The sequence below is a fragment of the Strigops habroptila genome, chromosome 1 (genome assembly GCF_004027225.2).
Source record: "Strigops habroptila isolate Jane chromosome 1, bStrHab1.2.pri, whole genome shotgun sequence".
NCBI lineage: Eukaryota > Metazoa > Chordata > Aves > Psittaciformes > Psittacidae > Strigops > Strigops habroptila.
In genome coordinates this window covers 20,239,053-20,255,995 of record NC_044277.2, presented here as the reverse complement: position 1 = coordinate 20,255,995, position 16,943 = coordinate 20,239,053, and the positions used below count along the sequence as shown (strand labels likewise).

Here is a 16,943-nt window from a genome sequence, read left to right as displayed (position 1 = left end):
CTCTACCAGAATTTAGCAGAATCCATTCCTTTCCGTTTTCCTAATGGATATAACTTCATCTTCTGGAAGGATAACTTCTAATAGCTTCCTGTTTTAACTTTGCTAGATTTTCTTTGGTCTTTGTAGACTTTTTTTGACAGGTTACATATGTCTGCTTTGGACCTTATATAAGGTGATTCTTTAACTGTCTGAAATGTTCTTTGATGGAGCTGTTTGATCTGTTTGTGAACTTTTTCATAATATCAAGTTTCAAGCCACATTCATGCCATTTATACCAGATTCTGCTACTAAATAGTTTAGTACAGAGCAGCATTAGCAGCGCGCATCTCAGATGATGTAGAATTGCAAAGAACTCTTTCAAAGGTCACGAAGAGAACTACTGCTTACAAAGTTCGTGGTCATGAGTAGGAACAGAGCATGGAAATGTTTGATTGTTGTCAGAGCATTAGATTAGGATTCTCAGAATGACTGGATGATTTATTCGTTTTTTCAGTTTAGTTACGGTGCCTGAAATATAGGCATTGAAATTCAGTTCAGGTTGCACGAAAGTTATCATTATGTAGGAGTTCCTTCAAGATCAAAGAAATAAAACTGATAATGGTGGTAATGCTGCTTCTGTACTGCTTATTATCTTAGTAAATGGAGTACTCAGTCAGGATGGGGGCTTAAATTTCATGGGACTAAGGGACCTTGAACTATCATCTTTTAAGTTTATGAACAATTTCAGATGGATTAAAACTGAAATAATAAATAACATGACAGCAAGCAGTAGTTGTTCTTAGTAACATAGGTACCACTGATATACAAAATATGCTACTGTTCTTTTTAAAATTATGTTCAGATTTATATAGGGGAATGCACACTGAATGAGGCAGTAGATAGCAGAATGAGGTTTATGCAGCTGAGACATTTTCATGCTAAAATGGAAAAATACAGCTTCCAGATAGGTACAGCGCAGTGTGCAGTGAATATAAATTTCAACAGCTCAGAATGCCAGTTCAGTAAACCAACATTTCACTTGTAGAGGAAGAAAACAGTACTTGTCTGAAAACTTAATTTGATGCATGCTAAATACCTCCTTTCAGGCTGTTTGACAACTTGCTGTCACTTGCAGCCACTGAAACATGCTTCTCTCTGTCTTTGAACATCGGAAATAAGAGGTTTTCAGTTGTCTTATAGGACCCAGCAACTGCATGCACAACTACTAAGGTGTAAGTAGGGAACTTCTCCCAGCTCCTTCTGGTTCTGTGAATCCTTTGCATTCTGTTTATTTCTCTGGGACTATGTCTGAGTTTCAGAAAACTATCAAGTTCTCTTTGTTAAATGATTCTAACTGAAGGACTTGCAGTGTGACCATCTGAATGGAGTCAGAAATCAAAATTTTGGCAGGCTTGTGCTAATGCATAATCCATTTCATTTTGTCCACAATTGGCAAGCACTGAAGAATTAGTCTGCCACAATCAGAATTTCTAAGTCACTAGGATTTGGGATGAAGTCAATGATTTCCTATCACATGCAAATAAATTGATCCTTAGGAGACATGGTGTGATTCTGCATTTCTCTAGAAAAGACATGTGACCTTGCAAACTTCTTTCTCTTTTTTTTTTTTTGTCTAGTCCACGTAACACCTGTAAAATCTGATAACCTACAATTGTATTAATATTTCTGCAGAATCTCAGTACAAGTACCTCTGAAAAAGTCAGCTGCTGAATTATTCCAGAGACGATCTCTGATTTAGAAGTTGTAAATTCACAGCTGAAGGTGGTAAAAGTTATTGTTCTAATTGGGATGAATTTCATAGCTTAGTCTCTCCATGAATAGAATAGTGTTTTTATTATCAAATATATTAAAGACTTCTAATCTGAAATCTGCTCCTGATTAGAAGAGAACAATGTTAAGGCCATTGTGAACATCTATGCTTATTATGACATCTCTAAACAATGATCAACTCTCTGTTATTTGAGGTGATCAGCTTCTTTATTCTTTTGAAAGCTATAATGAAACTTATCAGGACTACAGTTCAGCTAGTATACACCATGGTCTATTCTTTGTATTGCTATGAGCAATGTGGGGGAAGCAGCTGAGAGGCTGGAGGTAGTCTTATGTGGTTAGTAAAGCATGATGGCTTGCCTTGGACTTCACATATCTTCACATATCTCTATATTTCATAGCCTGTTCTGAAAAGAAACTCTTCATCCTGGAGGTTATTCAACAAAGGTAGACTGTGTGAACCAAGTCTTGATTACTGTTCTGATAACAGTATTTGGAGTCAAAACAGACTCCAAGACAGACAGGATTTGGAGTCTTAACTGCCCTTTCAAAGCCACCAGTTGTTGAGATTACTGCTTTATGTTGGAAAGCTTACACTTATATGGTGAAGTGTTTGAGACTTCAATTTACATTTACATTTTAAATGAATTTACATTTTTTCTTATGTATTATGGTTTTACTCTCATAGGTGTTTTAAAAATCCTCGTATCTTAGGTGAAAACTACTGAGTGAAAAAAATTAATCAGAACATAATTCATAGTATGAAGAAGTGCAGATCATCTGTGTATTTGCAGAGACTATTAGAATAATTAATAGGTAGAATTTTCTACATGTTATGATCACTAACAATTTGGTTAGACCGGAATACTCTGTTAGAACAGCATGAAAGTAGTCAGGACAATGGATAAATAATATTAGTCATTATTTTCAGAATAGAGATAAAATTGGGAAAGAAATCCCAATGAATGACAAAACAGAATGTTTAAGTATATGCAGATGTATTTAAAAAGGGTAATGTAGTTGTATTTTCTTCATGAGTTAGGAAAAAGTGTCATAGAGTAATTGGGGTGGAAAGGACATCTGTAGGATATCTCATCTAACCTCTTGCTCAAAGAATGTTGAATTGCCTAAGTTTCCAGAGGGCCTTGCCCACTTGAGTTTTGAATCTTCAAGGATGGAGATTCAGTAACCACTCTCAGCAACCTATTCCAGTGCTTGACCACTCTCATGATTAAAAAATAGAAGAAAAATGTACCTATATCTAACCTGAATTTCCCACATTCCAAGTTGCATTTGTTGCCTTTTGTCCCATGCTTCAGTGTGTATGCATGAGGAGAATACTACAAACAATACTGCTTGTCATGAAATGACCAAACTATGGGTCCTGTGTAGTGAAAATTACAAGGAAATAGTACAACTTTTAAGCATCTTCTTGAAACATTATAGGCTTTATTTATAGTGCGGTTTAAAATTTCAGGGCTAGTGATGCATTGCAGAATATGAAAAAAAGAAGTTAAAACTGAAGACATTAAAAATTATTAAGACATTAAGAACTGTGCTAGAAACAGGCAATCTTGCTCTAAAGAATAGTCAGCCCTGGCACACAGAACAATAAGCTATGTTATATGATAAAAAAAATCAATTAATAAAGATACAGTTCATCTCAAAATTTGTTTTCTTAAAATTTTGCACCTTTTAAAACTTTGTGTAAGTTTTAATCTCTTCTACTTAATATTATAATTTTCATTCATTATAGATTGTTTTAAAGATGTTCCTATTTTCTAGTTTGAAATATGACTGTTTTCCATGTTTTTGTGAAACCTGCTACATTTACTTTTTTCTTCGGTTTAGTATATTTAAAATCTTTGTCATGTGCTTCTTTACCTACTATGTCTTTCTGGAGTTTATTTAATTTTCTCAAGTTCTTTTGTTTTAACATTTTATTTCTAATTGGTGTCTCCATCTTTAAAGTGGGGAGCTGGGCTATTAATTACTCTTCTGTGCTGTTACCCTTCCTGCTGCTGCGAGACATTCACTGAGAAAGCAACCTCATCAGGCATTTACAGTTTTAAAAATTTCTTAGCCTCTGTGCTAAAAATACCTGCGTATGAGTTATGCTCCTTTTGCAAAGTAGAGTATATTTCTTCAGAGGTGAGGCTGAGAAATCAAGGCACTAGATGTTTCCATTTAAAATATCTAGGAGCACTACTGCTCTTATTGCAGTGGGACAGGAACTCCTGCTAGGAGTTCTAGACACAGAGCGATAATGCTTAGAAGTCCTGTGATTTAGATAGATAGCTTTCAGTGGTATTTGCTATTTGTATTACTGAGAATGCCATTTAACCCCACAGCATCTTTGAAAACACTTTAATCTTTTATTACTGTACAGAGGATCAGAGGATAACATGGGTCAGATGAGACCTGTGGAGGTAATCTAGAGCAATCTCCTGCTCCAAGCAGGATTAACTTCAAAGTCAGACCTGGTTTTCAGGATCTTGTCCAACTGAGTTGTAAGAATCTCCAAGGATGGAGAATCTGTAACTTCTTTGTCAATCTCTCTGAGTGCTTAACCACTCTTTTGATTTTTTTTTTTTTCCTTATACCCACTTCAATCCCCTGATTGTTGCATTTGGTCCATTAACTGTGCATCTTCAAGAAAATTCTGTCTTTGTCTTCCCTACAGCTCACCTTCAAGTAGTTGAGGAATGCAAGTAGTTCCCCTCTTCCTGCATCCTTCCCTACTCCAGCCTTCCTTTGGCTAAAAAAGCCTGTCTCCCTTAGCTTCTCCTTGTATATTGTGTGCTTAAGTGCCTTGACTGTCTTGGATAGCCTCTGTTGTATTCTGTCCTGTTTGTATCCCTTGTATTGGGGGAACATAAAACTTCTGTAAGAGCAGAGGAGCACAAAGTTACATGTCATACAGGTATCTGAACAACAAAGCTATAAAATGAGTTGTCATCCTTTCTTAGTGAGCAGCTGTCTTTCCAACACGGCTAAATGTTTAATTGCATGTCTAGATTTAGTCTCCATATTGGCATGCAAAATTAAGGTACAAATCTCATTCACAAAAATCATTCCATTTACAGTTTTAGACAGCTAAAAAGACAATTCCTTCAAGAAAAATAATAATGGGAATATTTGTATTTAACATTTATGGGTATGAAAAAGGTCTATAAATGATATAGATCTGACATGACATTTAGTAAACACTTATGACAAACTATGTCTCCCTATGCTTTAAAACTAGTATTCTAGTTGAGTGACTAACAGGCAGTTATGACAGTATACATACCCTGTATCTGGCTGCAGTAAACAAACATTCGTCATTTCTGTGGACTCTTTGCAAATGCAAATGGTTGATGTATGCTAATCATTTGCAATACTGGGGTCCAAGGCATGCAGAGCTAATTTCTGCATCCTTTTTATGAGATGCCCCTTTTATTTTACTAAGGTGATCTGGACAGGACTCCCAAATTATTTTTATAAAAATAATTTTCTTTGTGCAGATGGTTTTTTTTTACAAATATTTTCTTTGCTATATAAAGTCATCTCAATTTCACCCATGAAAGGATTAAGAAAATTGTTAAAATGATACATTTTTCACTAGCTCTTTTTCAACACTAGGGGAGATAAGAAAGATATATATTAATTCCTTTGATATTTGTTCATTTATTTTACTAACAAATACTACTGCTTGCTTTCAAAATGAAAGTGACTCTTTCCTTCTTTGTCTTTTCTCTGTCCTTTCTTTCTCGCTTTCGTGGATATGAACTCCAGGAGGACAAAGTGGTTAGAGCCTTTTTTCTGTCTAAAGTTCTTTTATGTGTAGACTTATTTCCTGGCCTACATTTGCTTTCATTTACGCAGATGTAATTCCTGTTCAAGGCAAGGGGAGTTACTGTCATTAAAATGAAAGCAATGTTTGGCATGAAAGGCTTACCTGATTTTTAGATAACTTACTAATAATCTGTGAGTTGTTGTGAACAGTATGCATGATATTCCTCTCTGTTTGCAGCTTTTGTGAGCATGCCCCTACTGTTCCTTTAGTTTTGCAATACGATATGTGCACAGTTTAAAAAAAAATAAGTAGGTAATGTCTCACAGGTGTTTCTCTTACAAAAATACAAATGAATTTTATCAAGGTGGCATAAAGTTGTCAAAATAGGTTTTTCACCCTGTGGTAGTCATGTTTGTGTCATTGATATGTATGCACTCAATATTTTATCTTGCAATTTTTTTTGGCATGGTGGTTCAGTTTTGATATTCAATGACAACACAATTAGATACCAGTAAACATTAAGAAAACATATATATTCTAAGCATTTAGGAATAGGCAAGCAATGTCATAGAGTTGTCTGCTAATTTTCTAAATTAAATGGTATGTAGGTATTTCTAAAATGTAGTGCACATATTGTATTGAGCATAATATTGAACTGATTTTAGATGTTATGCATGTCACTGACACTGTGTTTGTCTTGGTAATATTACACCTATAGTAAATATTTTAATCTGGTTTTATTTTAGCTACATTTAGAAAAGGTGATATTATACTGAATTTGAGAATAAGCCTGGATATATTTCAATATATTACCAAATTAAATGCGATTTTTTTTTTTTTTTTTTTTTAATAACGGAATAGAGAAAACTACCTGAGCTAGTATAAATCTGCTCTCCCATGAAAGTCTCTAATGTATTCTAAAGACTTGCAGTTGCAAAAGCAACTTGCCCTTTAGTGCTTGGCAAGTAAGTTCCTATATTAGATGGAGTAAAGAAATTCTTTAGCTTTTGTACGCATTTAGTGAATGTGTACACAGCAAAGTCTCTTGCTACAATAAAAGTATTTTTTTCTTACTGATAGCAGTGTCAAGGCTCACATTTAACTCACATGCGTGGTTCAGAAATACTTTGCTTCATACAGATGTTGTAAGCCATCTGCTGTTGTTATCATTTAGGATATGCTTTTACTAGCAGGCAAGCAATCTTTGTGGTGGGCCACATACTGGTCCCCAGTCTGTTGGCAGATTACTTAGTTTTCTTTTGGCCTACATTATTAGAGTTTTTCACAATTAAAAGGTTGTGAAGTTACAGAAGCCAGGGAGTTTTTCCATAAATAATGATAGTGCCTCAAGTTGCTTTGGTTAATATCTGTTTCTACCGATTTTGAAATAGACGTTTCAGAAGTCATGAAAGCAGAAAGAACAATAAATATTTTAGGTCAACTTTTTCTTGACTACAGACATTGTGAAGTGGGGACAGCAGTGTTATTCATCTTGTTATTTTAGTGCTCACAATACGGCTAAAACCCGTGGTATATTGTATACAGATACCATCAAAGCAGATACTTCAATATAAACATGATTTTCAAGTTTTTTGTGGTATAGTATTTATCAGTAGGTTAACCGACATGAGAGAATCCTTATTATTATTGGTTATCCTTCATTTTCCAGTGTTAGCATATCAAAGAAGGTGTGAATTCCAGTATTTCTTAAGAGGCCTATTCTATATTTTGAAACCATAGAATGGCAAGTTCAATCTACAGTGCTCCTAGGTAAAGTTATAGGTATTTGGTGGCTGTTGGTGGTCCATTGACCCAATTAAACAACACGGATTTGGAAAATGAGGCGTATTCAAAGCATCAGATCTGTGAGGAGTTATGGAGTAGAAAGACATTTTAGTATGTGCCCTGTAGAAATCTTGCTATATTTTTGATGAAAATTAAGATTTCAGAAAAGCTGGGACAGCATATAGTGTTGAATGATAGGGACAATCATGCGCCAGTCTACTGGTGCTGTTTATGGTGATGGGGAATGGAGCTGGATGTGAATTCTGACTGGGTTGTAATGTAGCAGTTGTACCATTAAACACACATAGGAGAGAACTTATATTACACATTAATACCACTTTGAAGTATGAAGCTCACTGTGTGTTTTTCTGCATAGGACATGGGAATGACTAATAAATATCCCAGTCCTTCATTAGTCTAGTATCAAAGTATATAAAGAAGTACTTTTGCAAAATGGAAACCCGAATGTACCAGAAAGGAATAGTTTATGTCAAGTTGTAAAAGAGTAAGATGATCTCTGAGAAGTAAATGGTTTATTTTTAAGTTGAAAAACAGTATGATTAGTGAATTTTTTCCATCTTTTGGATTTATTTTTTTTCTTTAAGTAGAGGTTATCCTGAATTTAAATGAACTTACATACTATGTACCTTAGCTTGGAGGCAGTGGCTTTAAAGTAATCAGTGATATTTCTGGAGAAAACAAATAAGTAAGCAACTTAATACAGGAAGTTTTTGGAAACAGTTGACAGGATAAAATGCTGTTTCTTCTGATTTAGGTTCCTTCACTTGCTGGTCATCATCTGGCTTTTAAAAACTTTGATAAAATCCCTATACAGTGTTTAGTTATGGACATTTGAGGTTTAGATACATCAATTCATGTTTTGTTTTTGAAGTGTTTGTTTTCTTATTCTTTGCTATATACCTGTCTCAGGTACAGAGATAAAAAACCTGGTTTTATGGTTCAAGTTAGATGCAACTTCATTAAATTACATAGAAACATTGTTTGCAACAAATGTTTACAATTCCGTAAAGGGTAAACCTGAGGAGCAATGCTAGGCAACTTCCTCCTTGTTCTGTCTTTATTTCTTGTACAATTTGATAAAACATTTGACACTTTTGTCGAAGTAAGTTTTGTACCTTTGTAGCATTATGAGTTTTGAAGTACTTAAGAGACAGAGAAATAGCTTGTCTTTAAAAATCAAGTCTTCAGGCTTCACCAGTGTTAAGAACCTGCAGAATCTTTTTTTGATAATCTCAGACTCCTCTAAGCAAATTCAAAATCAAATGTTTTTACTGAATAGTTTCCAAGGTTAATTCCCCTAATAACTTGATTGGCTTTGGAATTTTATTTGAACTTTGATCATTACATCAAATTTTAATAATTTTTGAGATTCCTAGACAGAATTCAGACCATCGCAGTTATGTTTAGCAGATTAGTCTCAGAAAACAATTCTATACAAAATGACATTAGAAAAGATCAAAAGCACTTACCACTGCATTATTCTCTCTGCCTTTGTCTTCCTGCAGTTAAAATTTCCAATTCTTCAGTTTTCCTCCACCATGTTCCAGAGTAATGAATATTATTATTCCAGTCAGGAGAGACCCAGGGGGTGGTGGGAATGCTTCCTGTCATTTTGTGGAAATTTCACTGTTAAACAAGAGATAGATTTTTTCTTATTTTACTTCTGCCATTCTGAACAGTTCCTGGACCATACCAAGAATCCTCTTGTTTCTAAACCATCTATGTTGCAGGTCTGTACCCCCACAGTGTCCTACAGCTTTCTCACGTGAAATTGCATAAATGTAACAAGTTTTGTAGAAACCATAGGTTTCTCCTCCTCCTGCTGCCTTCTTGCTATTGGAAAATACCCGCTTGGCTAAACTCTTACTCTGTTCTTAACACTTGAATCACACTGACAGTGTCTTATGAATAAACACACTCTGAGTCTCATCAGTGTTCTCATGGGCTGTATATGCTCTAAAGGATATAGGGTTTTAACAAATATGTTAATTTCCCAATTACTGAAATTTGGAAAAAAGCACTTTTTTACAAAAGAACTCACGAAACTAATAGAATATTTCCTATCCTTAGAATACCTCTGACAAAAGCCTCCTGTAATAGATTTATTTAGTATCGTTTTCTGAGATACTCCTGTGCTGCAGGAAGCTTAATGCTTTTCCTCAGCTCAGGAGTATTGTCTTTCAGATTGGGATCTCTAAAAGTAATTCGGAGAGTTGGCAACTTAGACCTTCCTGCCTTGGGCCACTTGTCCTAGGCTGTTCTCTGATCCTATTTCTCATGTATCCATTTGTCTAAGCTGCTCTCCTTTATCTTACTGTGTTCAGAGTTCACACTTGTTTCCTTCATCACTACAGAATGCATCTCCAGCAGTAGGTGCTTTTAATGAATGTAGCATTGAAAGCCCATGGTTTTTCTCTGTTTCTTTCAAAACATAAATTAAATGGACTCTCTGCAAATATATTTAAATACTAAGTTGCTTCTTTTCTCTTTATTAAAATTACTCTGAATGCACAGTCAAATTGCATTCTCTGCTCAAAAACATGTTAGGTAGCTTTCCATTTTCACTGTTATCAAGACTGCTGTGATGTGACCCTGTAGAATGTAGTCGGTATACACACATCTTATTAAAATTGCAGATTTAAACTTGACTGAAATCAAGTTGAAATCAAGTTGAAGACCAGACATAGTAAATACATCCTACTGATGGTTAAATTGGCATGTAAATGTAAATGTTTTCCTTAAATTAGATCTCATGTGTTGTTAACTTTGATGGCCTTACTGTCATACTAAGGTACACTCTGTGTTGACCATCACAGTCAAGGAACACGGAGACTGCACTATATTGTAGTCTAATTTGTATTAACTTCAGCCAGTTTTCTCCTGCACAGGTCAATGGTGTTCAAATAAAAGGGGATATGGTCCTAGAAACTCGATGGTCTTTTCCAGCTTCTTTGGTATTTGAAAGTTAATTGGAAAATAAAACTAAAACAACTTCTTGATACAATGTAGCTTCAGAATAGTCTTAACTAGTTCAATCTGATGACTATATGGGGTTTTATATCTATGTAGTGGGACTCTGCTTTTGTTAGCAAGCTCTGTCCTTGAAGAATACACTTGAATATGTTTCTTACTTAAGAACGAACAGAAAACTAGCTAGAAGTCTGAAAATCTCTTTACAGTCATATATGGGGGTTGGAACTAGATGACCTTAAGGTCCTTTCCAACCCTAACCATTCTATGATTCTGTGTACTTCTGTAGTAGATGAGCAATGGTTTATGTGCCCAAAAGCTCAATTTTTTCACCTACACAGTCAGTGTGAAAGGTACTAGTTCCTCCTGTAAACCTTGTCCTGTACATGTACACTACAGTATTGTAATTTTATAGTACAAAAATTAGAAGTAGTTGGTTTGCTTTTGGATGGTACTGAATTTCTGAAAAGGAATAGAATTGGTTCAGACAGAGCCTGGTGGAGTTAGAGGGGCCGGCTTTCTTTTTACTGTTTCTCCTATCCTGATAGTACTAGAAATTTTATCTTTTGATTTCAAATTGTGCAAAATCTATCCATTTTCCATCTAAATTCTTCAAGGTATCCTAAAATAATCTTATCTTAAAATGGTATGGAACCAGTGTAATAACAATATATACTTTATCACATCAATAAATTTTCACTTTCATTTTTGTTCAAACTAATAGAGCTATTTGCAATTCTGGAACCAGAAGGTGAAAGAGTTCTTGACCATTAAGTTATATTTGCCACCTGTTGCAATATTCAGAAACCATATCATGTGCTATTAAGTTCCAGGTGTAGACCTTTATCAAAGGCAGCTCAGCAAATTCCTTGTTTCAGTCCCAGGTGTGTAACAGCACACCTAGGACTCTTTGGACACACTTAGACATTATGGCACAGCAGGGGATGGTATAAATGTTTAATTATCTAGATTCAGCTTCAGTGGCTGGAAACCAGTGCCTATATAGATAAATAATGAAGACATTGCTAGTAATAGAGTAAAGCTGCAAACCAAGGTGTTAGTTTTTTTTTTACCGGAACTGTTTACTTAGAGCTTTATTTAGCTAGTGTCTTCCAGGAACAGTTTGTTGATAGGTTAAGGAATTAAATGAAAAAGGCCTTGCATCTGGATTAATGTTGTCTGTTTGCTGTTTAGATCTGCTGTGTGAAAAAAGAAATTTTTATGGCAAGCATCTGTTCATATATGAAATATTGGATACACAGGCAAGACAGTAATTCAACATAATATGAGCGGCTGTATGTAGACAGCTTCAGCAGATATTGAAGAAATTTAAATAAGTGTGAAAAATACTATGTTTAAACAAGATGTCACCTATGAAGTAGAAATAGGAGGGCATTTGAAAATTAAAACTTCCTCGGTTTGAATTTTTATAAAGATGCCTCCATTCAGCATCAAGGAGATCTATGGAAAAGCCTGGATTTCAGGTAGATAATTCAATTTCAGTCGACTGATGTGTGTTAATGTTTGTAGTTCACAATTAGTTTCATGTAGTTCACGAGTCCTTGTTATCATTTTAGATCTGCAGGAAATAAAAAAACCTATGCTTTGTAAACCAAATACATAAAAAAATGAACAGGAGTTCTGTTTGATTTTGGGGATAATATGCTTTCATAAAATAAATCCCTAGAGTGTTTTTATACTGATGGAATCTTAAATGTATCTTTATTAAGTGAGTACAATCTTAGTCATTTAATTCACTGTTTGTACAGGTGCACCTCCCATTTATCTTCAAATGTTTAAACTGGGGCAGTGTTAATCATTAGTGCTCATTTGACCTGTTCATCTTTCAGTTTCAGTGTAATTGCTACATAACTTCAGAGTCATGACCTGTTTAACTAAGGTGTTCTCGCTTTCAGATACTTGGTCATGTGATTATGAAAGGTGATATTTATTATTGTAACGATTTGGATTTCTTACAGTTCAAGGAAGGGAATATATGGTGTCTTTCCAAGAGGTTAGAGTAGTTTTACCTCTGCATTGAAGATAGGGTTCAAATGCTTTTTTTTTTTTTCCCAATGTGTACAATTGTCTAGTTGTCTCTTTGCATCCAGTATTAGTTCATTTTTAAACTGTAACACCATGTTGACTATTTATATTTTTTATCAAATTGGTGTTAATTGGTAAGTGGGAAGGAAATTCCTCTTAATCTAATTTATTTTTTGTTTGAGTTTTGTCTTATCCTAGTTTTGCTTCTTTTTTGCCATGGACATCATCGGGAGAGGCCAAAGAAAACTTTCACTGTAGTGGATGTCTGGTCTCACTCATTTGGGAAGAGCATAATTGTTTGCATTGTTATTAATATGTATGTTTTGTAGCAAAAAGTGAAAGTTGGCTCACAGTTTAGCCTGTAAACCAGACACCAATCTCAAGTGCTCATTAAAAATGTCTAAACCAGCTATTTTTTATTCAGGAGAAAATGCTTTATTATTACAGCCCATGTTACAAAAAGATTTTTTTTTTTTTTTTTTTTTTCGTGGTAATCTATTTTCCTGGACTCTTTCTAGATTAATATTATTGGTTTTGTTTTATAGCTTCTTCATGTATCTATCTTAACTTGGTATTTAGAAGAGACTATGATCCTGCAGCATTAGACTTCTGTAGTTCTATTGTGCCATTTTTTTAATGCATAAAATACCATAGATACATTTTGTATTTGGATTCTGATCCTTCTATTGTAGTTGTGTCACAAATTTTAAATTCATTTTTAGGTAGTAATGAGTCCAAACCCATTAAGCTTTTCCCCTGCCTATAACTTTTACTTTCTATTAACTTTATTTATTAATCTTTCCTTCTCATGTTTAGTACAACACTACCAGCACAGATTATCTGGGGATTACTTAAGGAAAACCTTGTGTAAATGAAACACGTTAACCTTTTTAGTAAAGATAAGAAGACATGATCCTTATTTTCAGTGACTTTTAAACAGATATACTTTTATTTACCGCTTACCATTCAGATCAGCATGGGGTTCTGTTAGTTGAAACCTCCTATAGAGCATAGGTGACATGCTGAACAAAGGCGGCTGTGAACTAATGACTTTGATGATCTTTTAATGATAAAGATCAAGGCCTTAATCAGAAATGATCTGCTGCAAGACATTTTAAATGAGAAGTTTCATAAAACTTCTGTGATCAGTCACTGTTTCAGATCTTTGTGATACCTTTGTCAAAAAATGTTCCTATAGAAATAAATATATATATATAAGTATGCATTTGATTTAAAAGCATACGGTGTCTAAGCCAACTAAGAATAATAGTACCATAAATCTGGATGTACTCTGCAGTGATGAAATTAGTAAGCATGGGAACTACAACATTACATCCTTCAAAGATAATGAAGATGTGACTGATCCAAACCCACTGCCCCAGTGTGCCACTTTGTTCCTGTCACTGTGATAATATTCTCAGTAGGTGAGATGCAGTAGTGATCTACTTTTCTCAAGCATCTAATTAGCCTGGAAAACTTTTGTTCACACCTGTTGATGTGGAAGAACAGAGACAGATGACATGCACATATTGTAAATTTGTAATTTACATTGTACATGCATGCTCTCTCCTGTTTTTCCCTCTAGTATGCAGTAATTCTCACAGCTGATGCTGAACTGAAAAGACCTTGTCTCTAGGCCATAAGAAGAGTTGAATAGAAATCTGTGTTTCCTCTTACTGACCTCTCCAAAGCCAATATTTCTCACTTTATTAACAGCAGTCCTGGCACATGAGAAGGAATCCAACACTGAATTTGGGGAATTAATAGAACTTAAACACCTTTTGTTTTAGACAGCCCTGACGTAATTTGGACAGTTTTTTAAAAAATACTGACATGAAGCATCTTTTTTCACTCAAAGGGAAAGTACAACTCTTTCCATGTATACCGAAATCATTCAGCCCAGATCTAGTTCTGTGCTTCTGTTTAGTCACAATAAACCTTAAGCAGCCCTTCAGAAAGTTCATGATATCATATGAAATGTGAAAGAGCAAGTCAGTTTCTTTTTCTTTCTGCATTTGAAAATTCTGCGATGAGAACTTTGTTATGCCTTTACAGTTGTGGTTGTCCAGTGAAGGAGCTGTGGCTATTATTCTTAAAACCTGAGGATATGACAAAGTCACTGAGATTTTTCCCATATACCTTAGCATTTACTACATTTCTACAGTTAATTAGGAAGAATTGTAAACATGCTACTTAGGCAAGGACCTTAGTTGTTACTATTGTGAGTTCATAAAAAGTGTTTTTACTGTGGAATAGAAGCTTTGTTGTCCTGTGTTGTGGTTTAACCCCAGCCAGCAACTAAGCGCCACACAGATGCTTGCTCACTCCTCTGCCCCGGTTGGATGGGCACAGGATTGGAAGGGTAAGAGTGAGAAACAAACTTGTGGATTGAGATAAAAACAATTTAATGACTAAAAAGAAATAATAATTAAAAAATAAAATTGTAAGGAAAGAAAAAAGAAAAAAAAAAGAAAAATGAAACAAAAGGAGAGGAAATTAAACTGAAAAAGACAAATGATGCAAACTGCTCACCACCAACCAGCTGATGCCCAGTGAGTTCCCAAACAGTGGCCCCCACCAATGTGGCTGAGCATGACATCATATGGTATGGAATATTTTTTTGGTTGGTTCAGGTCAGCTGTCCCAGCTGTGTCCCCTCCCAACTCCTTGTGTACCTCCAACCTAATCACTGGCAGGTCAGTCTGAAGAGCAAAGGCCTCGATGCTGTGTAAGCGCTGCTCAGCAGTAACTAAAACATCAGTGTGTTATCATCACTATTTTCAGCACAAATCCAAAACATAGCCCCAGGCAAGCTACTGTGAAGAATTTTAACTCTATCCCAGCCCAAACCAGCACATCTTGTGGCTTTCATCCTTGCAGTTGTGCGTGCTAACGTTCAAACCCTGGTTATAGTTCAATATATGTGGTGATGCTAATTTTGATGGGAGGAGTTCTTCCTCTCTCTTATGTGCCATATGCTTATAGGAAATCAACTTGTCAAATAGGAGTGAAGACATAACTTATCCCAAGAAATTCTGCAAATAAATCTTTAGTAGATGAAAAATATTTGCCTTTCCAGTAATTTTGACCCAGGTCCCAAGAAATCCTTTAAACTGCTAATTTTTTGTTTCATCTTAACCCTTTTTTTCTTTAACAATCAGTGAAATTGCATGAATGTGGGGGGTTTTGCCCATACTTCATAACTTTAGTATTATGAACTGCTATATTTTGAAGAAATAATCCTTCAGAACTATGAAGTTAATACTATGTTCATGTGAGGACCTTGATCTGAATGTGATAAAAATGATGAAAGTAGCCAGTTTTATTGACTTGTTTTTTTGAGTAGGATGACTTCAGCGAATTTAGAGAAAATGATAGGAAACTTAGAAAAGTATATATCCTCACTCTATATGCTTTATTGAATACATGCTCCTTTAGCCATCAGTTTTAATATTTTACTATATAAATACATTTAAATAGTGGTGAGGTTAACTATCTGTTACTCTCTCAAAAACTGTAACAAACATTTTTCAGGTAACACGTAGTTCTGAACCAGATATAAGAAAAATGCAGTACTATCATATTGCTTCAAAACTGAGGACAGTGTCCACTGTTCATTGATATTGGCTGAGTCAGAGTCAGAGTTGGACACAGCAGGCTGTAAATTGTGTATCCGCTGTGTCATGGAAACATGTTTTTCAGATTAGATACATTAAGAAACAGAATACTATTCCCTTTTTTGTATTATATCAAGTCTTCTGTGCTGTCTAACGGTAACTTTATTGTTTTCAACTTAACTAACAATGATCTATTTTTTTATTTTTTTTTTTTACAATTTACCTTTTCTGTAAAATCTTCTGAAATACTATCAGTGTATATAAGTGTATTTTGAAGAATGAGCTGGAATTTTGGTTCTAGAATCCATAGCAGTAAGCTGATCTTCATAAACTCGATTGTGGTAATCCGTTACATAAAACCAGGAGGCAGTTTGCTGGAATACTCGTAATCTGTTATCCACTTTGATTTACACATAGTACTGAAACTAGTATCCTAGTTGTAAAAAGCAAAGAAAGAACCCAACTGAAAGACTACACAAAACTTTGTCAGTGCTTCTATGACATTTAAATTAGGTTTTCAAACATTTGATTTCTTTGTACTGGCAGATGTGGGAAAAAAAGAGAAAGAGCTTTCAAAGTAGGGAATAAAGTTAACATTCTTTAAGTATATTTTTAATCACTTACTTACAAAAATATAAAACACTTTATTGGTTCTAATTTTGAACTTGAAAGCTCCTGCTACTGAATGCTCTGATAATATGAGCTGTGCAACAGAACTAAAGGAAATCTTTAATTTTTTTGTCACTTTGATTTTTATTTGGAACCAGCTATTTTAAGGAGAACCTGCATACTACCGAGATGGAAAAGTCTTAAAAAAAAAAAAAGAAAAAGAAAAAAAAAAAAGGTCAAACCAAACTGTTCTAAGGATAAAAGTATTTAAAACATCTTGATCTGTCGTTGATGTTCACTGTTGACAGAAGTATTCAAGGATTTGCACTGTGAAGTATTGTGCCTCA

General features: G+C 34.7%; 1 protein-coding gene across 2 annotated transcripts in view; it reads left to right on the top strand.

Moving 5' to 3' along the window:
- Window positions 1-16,943, top strand: part of RIMS2 (regulating synaptic membrane exocytosis 2) — a 451,752-nt gene that overhangs the window by 90,894 nt on the left and 343,915 nt on the right. For both annotated transcript variants that reach the window (XM_030495413.1, XM_030495423.1), the window contains one exon: window positions 5,548-5,559. In XM_030495413.1, coding sequence (XP_030351273.1) covers window positions 5,548-5,559 — 12 coding nt within the window. The remainder of the gene's footprint in view (window positions 1-5,547; window positions 5,560-16,943) is intronic.